Source organism: Amblyraja radiata, chromosome 4 (assembly GCF_010909765.2).
Source record: "Amblyraja radiata isolate CabotCenter1 chromosome 4, sAmbRad1.1.pri, whole genome shotgun sequence".
In the NCBI taxonomy this organism is placed as follows: Eukaryota; Metazoa; Chordata; class Chondrichthyes; order Rajiformes; family Rajidae; genus Amblyraja; species Amblyraja radiata.
In genome coordinates, this window is record NC_045959.1 from 55,365,482 (window position 1) to 55,380,995 (window position 15,514).

General features: G+C 44.1%; 1 protein-coding gene across 3 annotated transcripts; it reads left to right on the plus strand.

Annotated features, from left to right (window-relative positions):
* Positions 1 to 380: 380 nt before the first annotated feature.
* Positions 381 to 12,156, plus strand: rida (reactive intermediate imine deaminase A homolog). 3 transcript variants are annotated; one of them, XM_033019471.1, is made up of 7 exons: positions 463 to 614; positions 1,930 to 2,018; positions 4,546 to 4,651; positions 6,937 to 6,991; positions 8,609 to 8,677; positions 9,881 to 9,936; positions 11,961 to 12,156. In XM_033019471.1, exons 2-7 carry the CDS (start codon positions 1,957 to 1,959, stop codon positions 12,033 to 12,035), a joined length of 423 nt encoding a protein of 140 aa, XP_032875362.1. In that variant the 5' UTR covers positions 463 to 614; positions 1,930 to 1,956; the 3' UTR covers positions 12,036 to 12,156. The 3 variants fall into 3 exon arrangements, with proteins under 3 accessions (XP_032875359.1, XP_032875361.1, XP_032875362.1); XM_033019470.1 differs by lacking the exon at positions 1,930 to 2,018 and having other exon boundaries at positions 442 to 614; XM_033019468.1 differs by lacking the exons at positions 1,930 to 2,018; positions 4,546 to 4,651 and having other exon boundaries at positions 381 to 614.
* The last annotated feature ends 3,358 nt before the right edge of the window (positions 12,157 to 15,514 follow it).

Sequence of the window (15,514 nt, forward strand, 5' to 3'; positions counted from 1 at the left end):
AGATGATAGAGCGGATAGAGCGCTTTATCATCTGTGGTTGGAAGGGATGGGGATTACAGTTCCCGCAGGGCACCACGGCTGCCTTGGCGTTGACGCGGTGCGATTGCAGTCGGACTACAACTCGCACGTTGCCCCGCGAATGCCGACGACATGTGCCGTGGGGAAGGACACGAGGACTACAGTTCCCACCGCGCATCGCGGCTGCCTGCATGCTGCGACGATTGAAATGGACGAGGGACTACAACTCCCTTGGGGCACCGCGACTGCAAATGAGCTCTGACGATGGTGAAGAATGAAGAGACTGCAACTGCCTTGATGCACCGCGACCGCCGACGAGTTGCAACTGCCTTGATGCACCGCGACCGCCGAAGAGTTGCAACGATGGGAAGTGATTAATGGACTACAGTTCCCGCCGTGCACCACGGCATGATTCCGGGAAGTTGGCGCATGCGCACTGTCCCTCTTTGCGGACTCTGCCCTGCCCGCAGTTGTGGACAAAGATAGGACACGAGAGCAACATCTTTGGTTGTGGACCTTTTCCCGGAGACAATGTCAGCGCTCATCAGGCGGATCATCAGCACCGCCAAAGCACCAGGAGCTATCGGCCCTTACAGGTAAAGCCAACTTACACTGCTTTGCGGAGTGAGACGAGGCAGATGCACGAACTTAAAACTTTCGTAATCCATTGACACAAATGTACTATGTTTACATTATGTACTATGTTTACATATTCTGTTTTGCTGCAGCAAGTAAGCATTTCATTGTCCTATCTGGGACATATGACAATAAAACACTCTTGTTTGAGTAACTCAGTGGGTCAGGCAGCATCCCTTTTAACCAACACTCCTACATTGTAACAGAGAACTATACTTTAACACTAATTTAACCATCAGAACACATTAGGATGTCGCCACACTGTAAAAGGCATGGTGCAAATACAAGTTGTTGGTTGCATCAAAAGCCAATATCAAACCAATATTGCCTTCCCAAATCAACACTGCCTGGAGAAGTTAGAAAATAGTAAATCTCTCTCTCTCTCTCTCTCTCTCTCACTCTTCACAGATTTTATTTAGCCTACTGAACAGTTCCAATCTTTTCTGTCTTTATTTTGGATTTTAAGAGACATTTGGACAGGTTTATGGATATGAAACGTTTAGGGGGATATGGGTAAAATGAAGGCAAATGGTTTAGCTTAGTTTATTGTCATGTGTACTGAGATCATAAGTGATAGGAACAGAATTAGGCCATTTGGCCTATCAAGTCTACTCCGCCATTCAAGCATGGCTCCCTTAGGTGTCAGAGGTTATGGGGAGAAGGTAAGAGAATAGGGTTGGAAGGGAGAGATCCTAGGACCCACTGCTCTACAACACTCCCCAGGACCTTACTGTTCACTGTGAAAGTCCTGGCCTGGTTTGCAACACTTCACAGTAAGGTACATTTTGCAGCCCACTTACCCAGCAGTTGTTCTGCATGATACAAGAAGAGAGAAATTGTCAAGATTCGTTAAATAAGATGTAAAGTCACTTCAATTTTCTGTAAAATAATCTTGCAGCTGATGGAAGTGCCCTGGTACATTTTAGTTTTGAGATGCAGCATGTCCATGCTGAACGTCGATTATCCCGTACACTAGTTCTATCCTACACATAAGGAACAATTTACAGAAGCCAATTAACCTACAAATATGCATGTCTTTGGGATGTGGGAGGAATCCGGAGCACCCAGAGAAACCCCACATGGTCACGGGGAGAACGTACAAAATCCGTACAGACAGCACCCATAGTCAGGATTGAACCCAGGTCTGTGGTGTAAGGCAGCAACACTATAGCTGTGCCGCCCATGTTTGTTGAACGTTGGTGCCCAGCGTCATTGTTCTTGCAACACGTGAGCTCCAAAGATCATTTTGTTGCTTCACTATTAACTTGTCCGCAGGAATTGTAAGCAGAAGCGATTTCAACCATGGCTGTGACTCGAGCTCTCATTTATTCTCCTAAAGCCCCGGTTAGACTTGGAATTTACAGGTATTAAAGATATGCGTTTCCCTAACCTGCTGGGGGGTTATGTTGCTATATTGGTTTATTTGCTTTTTAAAGGGGAGGAAGCAGATTTTACGATCTGTTAAAGCTTGGTAATTTTGTCTGCTGCTCTGCTTTCTCCCTGCTGGGCTCAGTAGCCCATGAAATTGGAGCCCCAACAATGGATAATTGTGGGCTCCACCTTTCCTTGGTCATCAATGCTCACTGATTTGTTCTGTACCTTTTCATACCTCTCGTTTCCCCCTCCCCTGACTCAGTCTGAACAAGTGTCTTGACCCGAAACGTCACCTATGCCAGCTCTCCAGCATCTCTGGAGAGAAAGATTAGGTGACATTTTGGGTTAGAACTCTTCTTCAGACTGAAAGTAGAGGTGGAATTATGGGGAATAAACTGGAGACCAAAATAAATCAAGGCCTTCGAATAAATCGGTGTGCTGAAGTAACTCAACGGGTCAGGCAGCATCTCTGGGGAACTTGGATAGGCAATGTTTTAAGTCTGGACCCTTTTTCATGCCTGATTGTGATGGGGGAGGGGTGGAAACAGGCCCTACACCCCACCAAGTCACTGCTGACCATCGATCACCCATTCACCCTACTTCTACATCATTCCACTTTCTCATCCAATCCCTACACACACTAGGGACAATTTACAGAGGGCAATTAACCTACAAATAAAAAAGGTGGGAGGAAACCGGAGCACCCGGAAAAACCCGCATGCTCACAGGGAGAACATGCAAACTTGGTCAGGATGGAACCCGGGTTTCTGGTGCTGTGAGGCTGCCGAAGTGAAATATTACTTAGCATGTCCTTGATTTTCCATTAAATATTCAGTAAAAGTGTAACAAACCTGCTCATGTATCAGAGAGACTGACAGATTATTAACAAAGTCCAGGAGTACAGATTTCAGATGGCATCTATACTTAATGAATAACTAAAGAGTGAAGATAAACTATTCTGATTTTCTCTCTCCCCTCTACTGAGATTATGAATGGGTTGACATCAATGCAAGTCCTCCTGAGATTTTCAGTGTTGTTTTATGAAAATTGTCATTTTGGCCTAATGTTTGTGGACAATTAAGTGAATGAGCAAAAAACACAAAGTGGGGAGTAACTCAGCAGGTCAGGCAGCACCTCTGGAGAACATGGATAGGTGATGTTTCCGTTCTGAACCCTTCATGTCGTTCTCCAAGGTAGCTGCCACATCCACTGAGATTTAGTTTATGTTTGGGTTTGGTTTTAGGTTTCAGAGCGGAAATTTCTTCTCGGGCAGTACTTGATGCAGTACATACCTGTTACGGGGAATCCCTGCTGCGTGTATGTACGATAATGAACAGTGAAGCTCTTCAATCTACCAGACTCGCAAATCCTCAGTATGGTCTGGCCAAACATTCCATAGTGGAAGCATGAAATGCTCTGGAGAGAGTGCAGCGGATCTCTGCTTGTCCTTGCCTTTGCCATCAAATGTGAAGTAAAAATGTAGCAAACGTGTTCACATCCCAGAGAGACAGCGTTTCTCCAGAAGTGCTGCCTGACCCGCTGAATTACTCCTCACTGTGTTTTGTTGTGCATTCACTTCCTTCACTGTTAGGGATTGGAGCATGTGGTCATAAGGAGGGACTGGATAGGCTGGGTTTGTTTTCTGTGGAGTAGAGGGCCGAGGGATGACCTAATTGAAATCGACTTTATTATTAAGGGATTAGAGAGAACATAGAACATACATTGTAGGAAGGAACTGCTGATGCTGGCTTACAATGAAGATAGACACAAAATTGCTGGAGTAACTCAGCGGGTCAGGCAGCATCTCTGGAGAAAATGAATAGAATGCTTCGTGCAACATAGAAGTCCAGTCTGAAGAAGGGTCTCAACCCATAACGTCACCTATTCCTTGTACCAGAGATGCTGCCTGACCCGCTAACTCCAGCATTTTGTTCCTATAAAACAGTACAGCACTGGAACGGGCTCTTCGGCCCACAGTGCTTGTGTCGTACATGATACCAAGTTAAACTGATTTCATCTGCCTGTACATACAAGATACATGATCCATATCCCTCTATTCCCTGCACTTCCATGTGCCTATCCAAAAGCTTCTTAAATGCCACTATCATTTTTGTCTCCACTACCACCTTGGTAGTGTGTTCCAGGCCCTCACCACTCTGTGTAATAACAAAGAACTTACCCTGCACAACCCAATTAAACGTTCCCCCTCTTATCCATATCGAATAGCGACACCCTCTAGTGTTGGACATCTCCAACCTGGTGAAAAGGTTTGGACTGTCTATCCCTCTCATAATTTTATATACTTCTATCAGGTCTCCCCTCAACCTCTGTCGTTCCAGAGAAAACAATCCTAGCCTATCCAACCTCTCTCTATAGCTGAAACCCTCTAATCCAGGCAGATAATAAGACATAAACTTTATCTTATTGAAAGAGAAATTGCAAAGCTGCGAGCCTCGAATGTTGGATGGTGTCCTATTGGACTGTGATAAGTGTATGCTATGTGATTGTATTCTGTAGCCAAGCTGTGGTGGTGGATCGAACTATGTACATTTCTGGGCAATTGGGGCTAGATCCTGCAACTGGGCAGCTTGTAACTGGAGGAACATCACAGGAAGCCAAGCAGGTAACACCTACTACCATCTTGAACAAGTGCATTGACTCTACAAATGTTAAGAATTCTCACTTCCCAATTCTCTTTCAGAAATTAATTGTGCTTTACCTCTTGACTCTACCCATATCTTTATCTTAGTAAGTTACATTGTGCGTTTCTCTATGACCCTCATCTTTTCATCCTGTTCTCCCAGTCATTGAATTCCAGTTCATTTAGACAGTTTAATTTAGAGATACAGCATGGAAATAGGCCCTTCGACCCACTGAGTCCACACCGACCATCGATCCCCTTGAACACTAATTCTGTGTTATCCCACTTTCTCATTCATTCCCGACACACCAAGGATGATTTACAGAGACCAATCAGCGTACAAAACCGCACGTCTTTGGGCAAGAAAACCGGAGCACCCAGAGGAAACCCACATGGTCACAGGGAGAACGTACAAACTCTACACAGATAGCACCTGAGGTCGCCATCTGTCCCGGGTCTCTGATGCTGTGAGGCAGCAACTCTACCAGTTGTGCCACTATGCTGTCCTCAATGGTATCCTTGTGTAATAGTAGTTAACTGATCTAATCTCCATTGTTCTTTATTCCCCCACCCTGGGCAAAATACTCTTTATTCCCTCTATCTATTTGTTTGTTACAATTGACTGGCCTAATGTCCATTGGCATGATCTTGATCTTTCCCATTTGGTGGAACAATAATTGGAGGCATCCTTGCCTTGTGATTTAGTGTTTAGTTTAGAGATACAGGGTGGAAATGGGCCCTTCGGCCTACCCAGTCCATGCTTGACCAGCGATCCCTGCACACTAACACACACTAGGGACAATTTACAATTATATTAAGCCGATTAACCTCCTCGCCTCTTGAGTGTGGGAGGAAACCAGAACACCCGGGGAAAACCCTTGCCGGTCACGGAGAGAACGTACAAATTCTGTACATACAAGCACCCGCAGTCAGGATTGAGCCCGGGTCTCTGGCACTGTAAGGCAACAACTCTACTGCTGTGTCACCATGCCACCCTTAGGTGGCCTGATTTATTGGTGCCAGTGCGTGATAACCCTCATGTATCTTGTGTGAAGATCCTCTATGAAGCTGAAGTGAATCTCTCAACGTGGTGATTTATCGTCTTCAAGCTGAAGTGACTCTGGATTACTTGCAGGCAGATGAGATGGGTTTATCTGGGCATCACGTTTAGCATGGACATTGTGGACAGAAATGCCTCTTCCTGTACTGTTCTATTTTCTATTGTATTTGTATTTTATGTGTGGGTGTAGAGCAACTAAGCATTACATATCGATGACTTGCGGAAAATACATAGAAAAGATAGAAAATGTACAACCAGAAATTGGCAAAGAACTCCAAATATTGGTTAATACACAAAAGGACACAAAGTGATGGAGTAACTCAGCGGGTCGGGCAGCATCTCTGGAAAACATGGATAGGTGACTTTTCACATGTTCTCTAGAGTAGCTCAGTCTGAAGAAGGGTCTCGACCTGAAACAGCACCTATCCATGTTCTCTAGAGATGCTGCCTGACCTGCTTACTCCAGCACTTTGTGTCCTTTTGTCAAAAGCTTAACTGGTCCATGCTTTACAGCCTCAAAAGAAAGATCAATCAATTTTGTAAGGCATGACCTCTCCCCCACTGACGTTCCCTAATGTCTAGGCTTTCACCAGATTCGATTAGTTTAGATTAGTTTATTGTCACATGTACCAAGGTGCAGTGAAAAGCTTTTTTGTTGTGTGCTATCCAGTCGGAGGAAAGACTATACATGATTACAATCATGCCGTCTACAGTGTACAGATGCAGGATGAAGGGAATGACTTTTAGTGCAAAATAAAGTCCAGTAAAGTCAGATTAAGGATAGTTTGAGGGTCTCCATTGAGGTAGTTAGGTTTGCTCTCTAAGGTTGGTGATAGGATGGTTCAGTTGCCGAGTAACAGCTGGGAAGAAACAGTCCCTGAATCTGGTGTGCATTTTCATACTTCTGTTACTCCTGCCTGATGGAAGAGGGGAGAAGAGGGAGTAGATCCTACTCATAACAATCTTCAATAATTTCCCTACCACTAATGTAATGCTTGTTGGCCTGCAATGCCTGGTTTGTCCATAACAGAGGAGCAGAATTGTATATTCATGCATCCACTGTATTGGGGTTACACATTTTGGTTGCATTCTAGTTTTCAAAGTGGAAGGAGGATAGATGGAAGCAGAGCGGTGGGGTGTGAAGGGACTGGGTTGCACCTTGTTATTAGGAATGCACAAACTAATTGATGGATTTTGTTTTTGACAGGCTCTCATCAACATGGGAGAAATCCTGAAGGCTGCAAACTGTGACTATAACCATGGTATGAGGTGTAAATGTACCATTGAGGTTATTTGTGTGGGAAGGAACTGCAGATGCTGGTTTACACTGAGGATAGACACAATGTGCTGGAATAACTCATCAGGTCAAAGGAATAGGGGGTATTTCGTATCGAGACCCTTCTTCAGACCTCCAGCACTGAGTTACTCCAGCACTTTGTCTATTTTTCAGATAATGTTATTCATAAATACAATCACGTCTCAAGAAGAGTCTTGACTCGAAACGTCACCTATTCCTTTTCTCTAGAGATGCTGCCTGACCAGCTGAGCTACTCTAGCATTTTGTGTCTATTGAGTTTATCTGTAGGTTTAGGTTTATTATTCACGTCTACCGAAACAGTGAAAAGCTTTGTTTATATACTATCCAACCAGATCGGATAATACTATAGAGACACAATGAACTGCAGATGCAGGTTTACAAAATAGTTCTGGAGTGGTTCAGTGAGAAAGGCAGCATCTCTGGAGAACATGTTAAACATATGTACAATTGGTAGGTCAAAGGAAAGATGCAGAGTGCTGAATATAGCAACATTCTAGTGCATCTGTTCCACAGGAAAGCCCAATGTCCACGATGAGGTTGGGGTGACAGTACCATAAGCCTATGGAAGGACGTTCAGAAGCCTGATGGAGCTGTTCCTGAGTCTGGTGGCTGTGGTCTTGTAGCTATAGCCAAAGACAGCTGAGCTTTTAATCATAAATGAAGGCAAACAAGATGGGAAATATAAAAGTGTAATTGTTTTGTTGAGTATTGTCAATATGTACGTAGGACAGAATTTGCGAGTTTAAAATAAAGCCAAAATACTGTGGATGATAACGATCGGAACTAAGAAATGGAGAACTCTGGGAATAGTGCGAGTCTTTGGAGAGAACATAGAAACATAGAAAATAGGAGCAGGAGTAGGCCATTCGGCCCTTCGAGCCTGCACCGCCATTCAATATGATCATGGCTGATCATACAAATCAATATCCCATACCTGCCTTCTCTCCATACCCCCTGATCTCTTTAGCCACAAGGGCCACATCTACCTCCCTCTTAAATCCAGCCAATGAACTGGCCTCAACTACCTTCTCTGGCAGGGAATTCCACAGATTCACCACTCTCTGTGTGAAAAATGATTTTCTCATCTCGGTCCTAAATGACTTCCCTCTTATCCTTAAACTGTGACCCCTTGTTCTGGACTTCCCCAACATCGGGAATAATCTTCCTGCATCTAGCCTGTCCAACCCCTTAAGAATTTTGTAAGTTTCTATAATATCCCCCCTCAATCTTCTAAATTCTAGCGTGTACAAGCCGAGAACGTGACTTAATGGTTGGCCTTGACTATCTTTAATTTGGTCATACAGCATGGAAACAGGCCCTTTAGCCCAACTTGCCCATGCTGACCAAGATGCCCCGTCTACACTAGTCCTTCCTGACAACATTTTAATTATAAGGATGAATTGATGTATCGAGTTGCATGGACTACTTCCAGAGAACTTTGTTATAATAGACATTTAAAAACAAAATGCATCTTGTTGATTTATAAATTGTTCATATGCTAACCCTTTCATTGCCAGTCGTTTTGTACCGTTAATGAGAGTTTCCTTGATTTATCTCCTAGTTATAAAAACAACTGTTCTGCTGGCAGACATCAATGACTTCAACTGTGTTAATGAAGTTTACAAGCAATGTAAGTAAAGATGTTAGAGAAGTAGAAACAATGAACTGCAGTTTTAAAAAAAAGACATAGTGCTGGAATAACTTAACAGATCAGGCACAATCTCTGAAAAAACAGCTTGAAGATGTGTCTTGGTGCAAATCGCCATCTATCCATGTTCTCCAGGGATACTACCTGACCCAGAGTTACTTCAGTACTTTGTTTTTTTTGTAAGTAGAAATATTAAGGGGCTGTCCCACTTGGGCGACCTAATTGGCGAGTTTAGAAGAGTTTGAAAAAATGTCATGTTGAAGACCTCCTTCCACTATGTAGAAGACCTCCTTCGACCTCCTTCGACTATGTTGAAGGCTAGCTTCGACTAGCTACGACTAACTTCGGGAAAATTGGACACCGAATAGTGGAGAGAGAAGATGACCTCCTTCGACCTCCCGTCGACTATGATGAAGATTATCTACGACTACCTTTGACTACCCCCGATTACTTACGACTAACATGCCGACCTAATACGACCTACTACAACCTACGAGTAAAAAAAGTGTCGATTTTTTTCCATGGCGACCTTTTTTTACTCGCGGGCATTTTTTAACATATTGAAAAAAACGCCGCAACCTAGCTGAGGCCTCCAGTACACGGAGACCACTCTCGAGCATGAAGGAGAGTTACGAAGACCTCCTACGACCTCGTGTCGACCATGCTGCGAGTATGAGCCGAAGGCAAACTCGCCAGAACTCGCGGATTAGGTCGCACAAGTGGGACAGGCCCTTTACATGATTTACTGGATCATGCGGGAGTGGGGAATGGAGCTGGTAAATTACTCCAAATTAAATAAGCATTCACAATGAAGTGTAATATTTAGAAATTCAATTTTGCAGGAGATCTGAGGAGAAGTATTTGTGGATCTTCCTTGTAAATGCCAAATGTAATTAGAGATTTAGTTTAGATTCGAGACACAGCATGGAGGACAGAACTTGGAGCTATGGATATTAACGAATGGACATGGAACTAGAGAGCAATTTACTTATTCAGAGAAGATCAAGCAGTGGTTGAGTTGGATACTATGGATGATTCAAGAGGATACTAAGAGACACAATAGTTGGGTTGTTGCTCCACCAGATGTTGATTTGTTGGAGTCCTGGGAATGGCACTAGATTTGGGAGGATTATCACAATTTTTGTTTTCTGTAATCTCCATCTGATTAAATTTGTTTCTTCTCAGATTTTAAAAGCAACTTCCCGGCCAGAGCAGCCTATCAGGTTGCTGCGTTGCCACGGGTGAGTTGATGTGGCTGTCTGTGTGTGGGTGTCTGTCTGTGTGTGGGTGTCTGTCTCTGTCTGTGTAGGTGTCTGTCTGTCTCTGTTCTGTGTGGGTGTCTGTCTCTGTCTGTGTGGATGTCTGTCTGTCTGTGTGGGTGTCTGTCTCTGTGTGGGCATCTGTCTGTGGATGTCTGTCTGTGTGTGGGTGTCGGTCTCTGTGTGGGCATCTGTCTCTGTCTGTGTGGGTATCTGTCTCTGTGTTGATGTCTATCTCTATCTGGGGCCATGTGTCTGAGGGCGTGCGTCTGTTGGTGTGTACGAAATGTTACAATCATACGTTTTACTATTTTTCTCTAATTCCACCCTTGGCATATTACTATTGTACAAATTTGAACTCCCTCAGCACCAATGTTCACTTGCAAAACACAGTGCTGGATGGAGGCAAGCGAGGAGGTGTAGGGTCAGGTATTACATATCCTGCGGTTGCAGAGGAAGGTATCTGGGGAGGACACTTTCTGCTTTGCCCACCCCTTCCCGCAGTGACATCTCCACTCCTCACTTCCTGCAGAGACTACTCCCTCCGCAACATCTTAGTTCCTTCATACCTTCCTACCCTAACCACCCTCTTCCCGGTTGCCCATCTGCCAATCATACAACCCCCCCCCCCCGCCATCTACCTATCACCCACCAAGCTGTGTCCTGCCGCCCATGTCTTTACCAGCCTTCCCAACCTTACTACAAGTGGGTAAGCCAATTGTATATGAAATTGCCATGGAGTTAGAGGGAGATAGCGGAGGGTTGTGTTTCAGATTGAAGACCTGTGACCCATCATATGCTGCAGGGTCTGTGCTGGGTTTTCTGTTAATAATTCAAGAATCTTTTGTGTTGTGCTCAGTTTTGGTCAGGCTGCTATAGGAAAGATGCCATTAAGCTGGAAAAAGTGCAGAGAAGTTTTTTAGTTTAGTTTACTTTGGTTTAGTTTATGGTCATGTGTACTAAGATACAGAGAAAAGCTTTTTTGTTGCGTGCTATCCAGTCAGCGGAAAGACTATACATGGAGAACGAAGGGGGATCCGGCGGAGGGCCACCGAGAATGAAGGGGGTCTTGGGGGTGGGGGGCTGCCCCCACGTGCGGTGGCAGGCAATGGATAAGACTTTTCGGTGCTTTTGTAACTTTGCCGGCGCCAACGCGTTGCGACTTTGTGTACTGCCTAGGTTGTATGCAAAGCAAAGCATTTCACTGCACCCAGGTACATGTGACAATAAAGTATAATTCATTCATTCATGATTGCAGTGTAGCCGTCCAGTGTACAGGTGGCATAGTGAGAGTAAGAAATGCTGCTGATAGACCCAAAGTAACTCAACGGGTCAGGCAGCATATCTGGAGAAAAGGTATAGGTGATGTTTCGGGTCGAGAATCTTCTTCTGACGTGATTGTATTTCTTCAGATTGAGAGTCGGGGGAGAGGAAAGGAGAGATATGAAATGGTACAGAGAAAGAAATGAATGAAGGGTATGCAAAAGGACAAATCAAAGTCAGTACTGATGATCAAGGAAAGTTAGAGCCCATAATGGTCCATTGTTGGCTGCGGAGGTGATAACAAGTGATACAAACAGTGAAACTAAGCAGGATGACAGTAAAAGTAGTAGGATGACTACTGTGGGAGAGAGAGGGGATGCAAGTGTTACTAGAAATTAGATAAATCAATATTTATACCACAGGGTTGACCCGCTGAGTGTCTATCTTTGGTATAAACCAGAATCTGCAGTTCTTTTCTACATAAAAAATGTTGCTGTAGGAGTAGAGGTTTAAAAGAGTGGAGCGATTGTAATGAATGATTGCAGATCCGCTTCTTGGACCAGCATGCAGAGAGTCGCCTGACTTGGGTGCCATCTTGGGTCACAAGGATGTTGCCAGGACTCGAGGGCCTGAACCATAGGAAGAGGTTGAGCAGTCTAAGACTTTATTCCTTGGAGAGCAGGAGGCTGAGCAGTGATCTTGCAGAGGTGCATATGTGTGACTTGGCTTTATCTTCCCTGCAGGGGGGTCGCGTTGAGATTGAAGCTGTGGCGATTTTGGGACCCATCGTTAACGCAACCTTGGAACAAAAATTATAAACCAGGATCAATAATTTGGGAATCCAATACACACACAAGAAGGCACTACTTGAGAAATTATTGCTGCCATGCATTCACTGCATCGATGAATAATGCAATAAAATAATTTTTCTGGCATTAATGGCATTTCATGCATTACTTTATTTTCACATGCTAAATTATCCATTCTAACCTGTGGTTGAGGTGTACCTGATTTGAGTTGGTGCCGCATGGATGTTTAGTTTATTATTGTCACGAGTACTGAGGTACAGTGAAAAGGTTTTGTTTGCATGCTATCCAGTGTTGATGTGGAACATTTGTCCTATATATCTGATGAGTGAATTCTTCAATACCAGTCAAAGAAAAGACTAAACATGAATACAATCAAGCCATCCACAGTGCACAGATAAAGGGTACAACATTTAGTGCAAGATATAACATTGAAGTCCAATAAAGTCCAATTAAAGATAGTTCAAAGGTCACCAATGAGGTAGATGGGAGGTCAGGACCGCTCTCTAGTAGGGAAGAAACTGTTCCTGAATCTGGAGATATGGGCTGCACCTCTTGCCTGAAGGGGAGAAGAGGGAGTGACGGAGGTGAGACTCGTCCTTGATTGTGCTGGTGGCCTTGCTGTCAATGTAGAAACAAGGAACTACGGATGCTGGTTTACACAAAAGGACAAAGTGCTGGAGTAACTCAGTAGGTCAGGCAGCATCTCTGGAGAACAAGTGATGTTTCAGGTCGGGACTTCTTTAGAATGAGTTATTCCATGCTTTTGTATCATTATTTCGGATGTCAATGTGTTTGTGCTGGCTGACGTATCAGCTTGGTTCTGAAGGACGGGACTAGGATTCTTGAATAGATGCTAATCAAGGTCCCACTTTGGGTAGAGCAGTGGGTTCTCTGTGCAGCTTGTGAAGAGATGGCCTGGGTATTCCAGTGTTCCTTAGTTCGTTACACACAGAGACACGCGCTAACATATTTCATATTAACGTGCAAATAACTTGATGAATGCTTTATTGGCTATGCTGTTCTTGGGAACATTCAAGTCATGGCGAATCTATTGTCATATGCACAAGTACGGTGAGGTTCAGGTACAATGGAAATCTTGCTTGAAGCAGCAACACAGGCACATAGACTCAGACAAACACACATAAACATAAATTATACATAATATTTCTGAAAGAAAGAAGACTGCAAAAAGAACAAGACATTATGTAAAAAGATAATTAAAACAAAAAAAAGTCCCATAGTAGTGCAAGAGGTGAAACTAGTGTCCAGTTGCTGAGAATTTCACTGTTCCTTGGTTAACGTGGTAATAAAGGAACTGTTGCACCATGTAGGTAGGATTAGGGATTGTGGTTGGGCTTCTAAACTGCTGATTATTTCCACTATTACTACAACGAGTGATCACTGATACATTTGGTAGCCAAACCCGCAGCATTAGTTTAGTTTAGAGATACACCGTGGACGCAGGCCCTTTGGCCCACTGCGTCCATGCCAACCAGCAATCCCTGCACACTGACACTATCCTACACACCGGGGATAATTTACAGCAGCCAATTAACCTACAAATCTACATGTCTTAGGGATGTGGGAGGAAACCCACGTGGTCACAGGGAAAACATACATACTGCATCCAGGCTTCACCTGTAGTCAGGATTGAACCCAGGTCTCTGGCTCTGTAAGGCAGCAACTCTACCCGGGCTCTTCTAGATCATAAATCCATCTACCTGTCTGGGTCCATAGCCCTTTGCTAAACAAAGTCAGTCTTTTTCAAACGTTATATTTCGTAAGAATAAATTTCACATATAACCATTTTCAATATGTGACCAATCATTAAAATCTATTTATTCATATATATATATTGTTAATCTATTTCATGCAGCATTGAACATTACATGCACCATTTTGGTGGAATGCGTATAAAACTGTATCAGCCAAGCAGCAGTACCTAGTACTGCAAGCAACTTGGAGGTCCTGCAAAATTCATGCCCTGACAACAATAATTCACACTATGAAGCCCTGTGTAACACCATTAGCTTGCGGTGTCACAAAACATGGAATGCATTTATAAAATGATACTCTACTCTGTACTGTAGCATTGTAAGGTTTATAAGGTACCGCCACATTGTTACATGCCCTCTACCGTTACAAGATGATTGTGCAACGTCTTTCTTGGTTCAGTGTTGCTAGTTTTTCAGCTGAATTATGAATTTGAAATTGATTTGTTTTTTCCACCTGCGAAGTTCCAGTCCCACGTTAGAGAGATCGGCACTGGCTTGACTTAGAAGGATGGTGAATGTAGAGTGAGAAACACTCGCTGTAGCGGAGAAAAGTGTCCCTGCCTCTCATCTGTACAGTTGCGTGACTGGACCGTCGAAGGATATCAGTAACACACTGAGTTGTCCAGTTGAGTGTACTGGTTGGCTGTGGCTTGGCAAGTGTGCGTAGAAACACCAGGTTGAAAGTCGAGCAACAGCAGATTCCTCTTTTAGTCTGCGGGTGGCCGAAACTGACTGAGAATCCCTCTGTCGGAGAGTGGTTGTAAGATATGAAGCAGCTGTACATATTCTTGTCGAGGAGAGAGTATTGTCGGCAGAGCTTTCCAAAGCTGAAGTAGCAGAGGTTTAATCTTTCTTACTTTCTGACACTGAAAGGAAGAAAATGTTAAATGTATGTATCAGTTTGGACATCTACCCAGTGTAGACAACAGCAAAATATCAAACATCAGATGTGTCAGAAGGAACTGCAGATGATGGTTGAAACCAAAGATAGACACAAAAAGCTGGAGTTACTCAGCGGGTCAGATAGCATCTCTGGAGAAAATAGGTGACATTTTGGGTCGGGAACCTCGGTTACTGTCTGTAAGGAGTTTGTACGTTCTCGCTATGACTGCGTGGGTTTTCTCCAGGTCCTCCGGTTTCCTCCCAGATTTCAATGACGTACAGGTTTGTAGCTTAATTGGCTTCAGTAAAAATTGTAAATTGTCCCTAGTGTTAATGTGCGGGGATCGCTGATCGGCGTGGACTCTGTGGCGCTGTATCATTAAAGTCATTAATTAGGGGGTATTAGCTACAAGGAGAAATTGGACAGATTTGCAATTGTTTTCTCTGGAATACCAGAGGTTGTAAGGAGACCGGACAAAAGTATATAATACTAGAGTAAGTGGGACCCGTTGGGTCCCAGCATCACACAGGAGGGCTGGTCATCCAACGCAATATTCCACCTCTCCACCAATTCTAATATTGGCGGCCAGTTGGGGGGAGGGGGGCTTTCTGGAGCGCTAGTATGGGTGTTGTGGGCTGAAGGGACTGGTTTCCAGAGGGCTAGTATGCAAATTGTGCGCCAAATGGATTCTTGGGCTGGCGTCTCAGTCAATCAAGCCTGTTGTGCTGGCAACTCACTCACTCACGGCTGGTGGGCTGGTAGTTGACTCACGGCTAATCCTTGAAATTCTATTTCAAGCAGGGTATAAGGCCACCAAATTCAAATGCAGT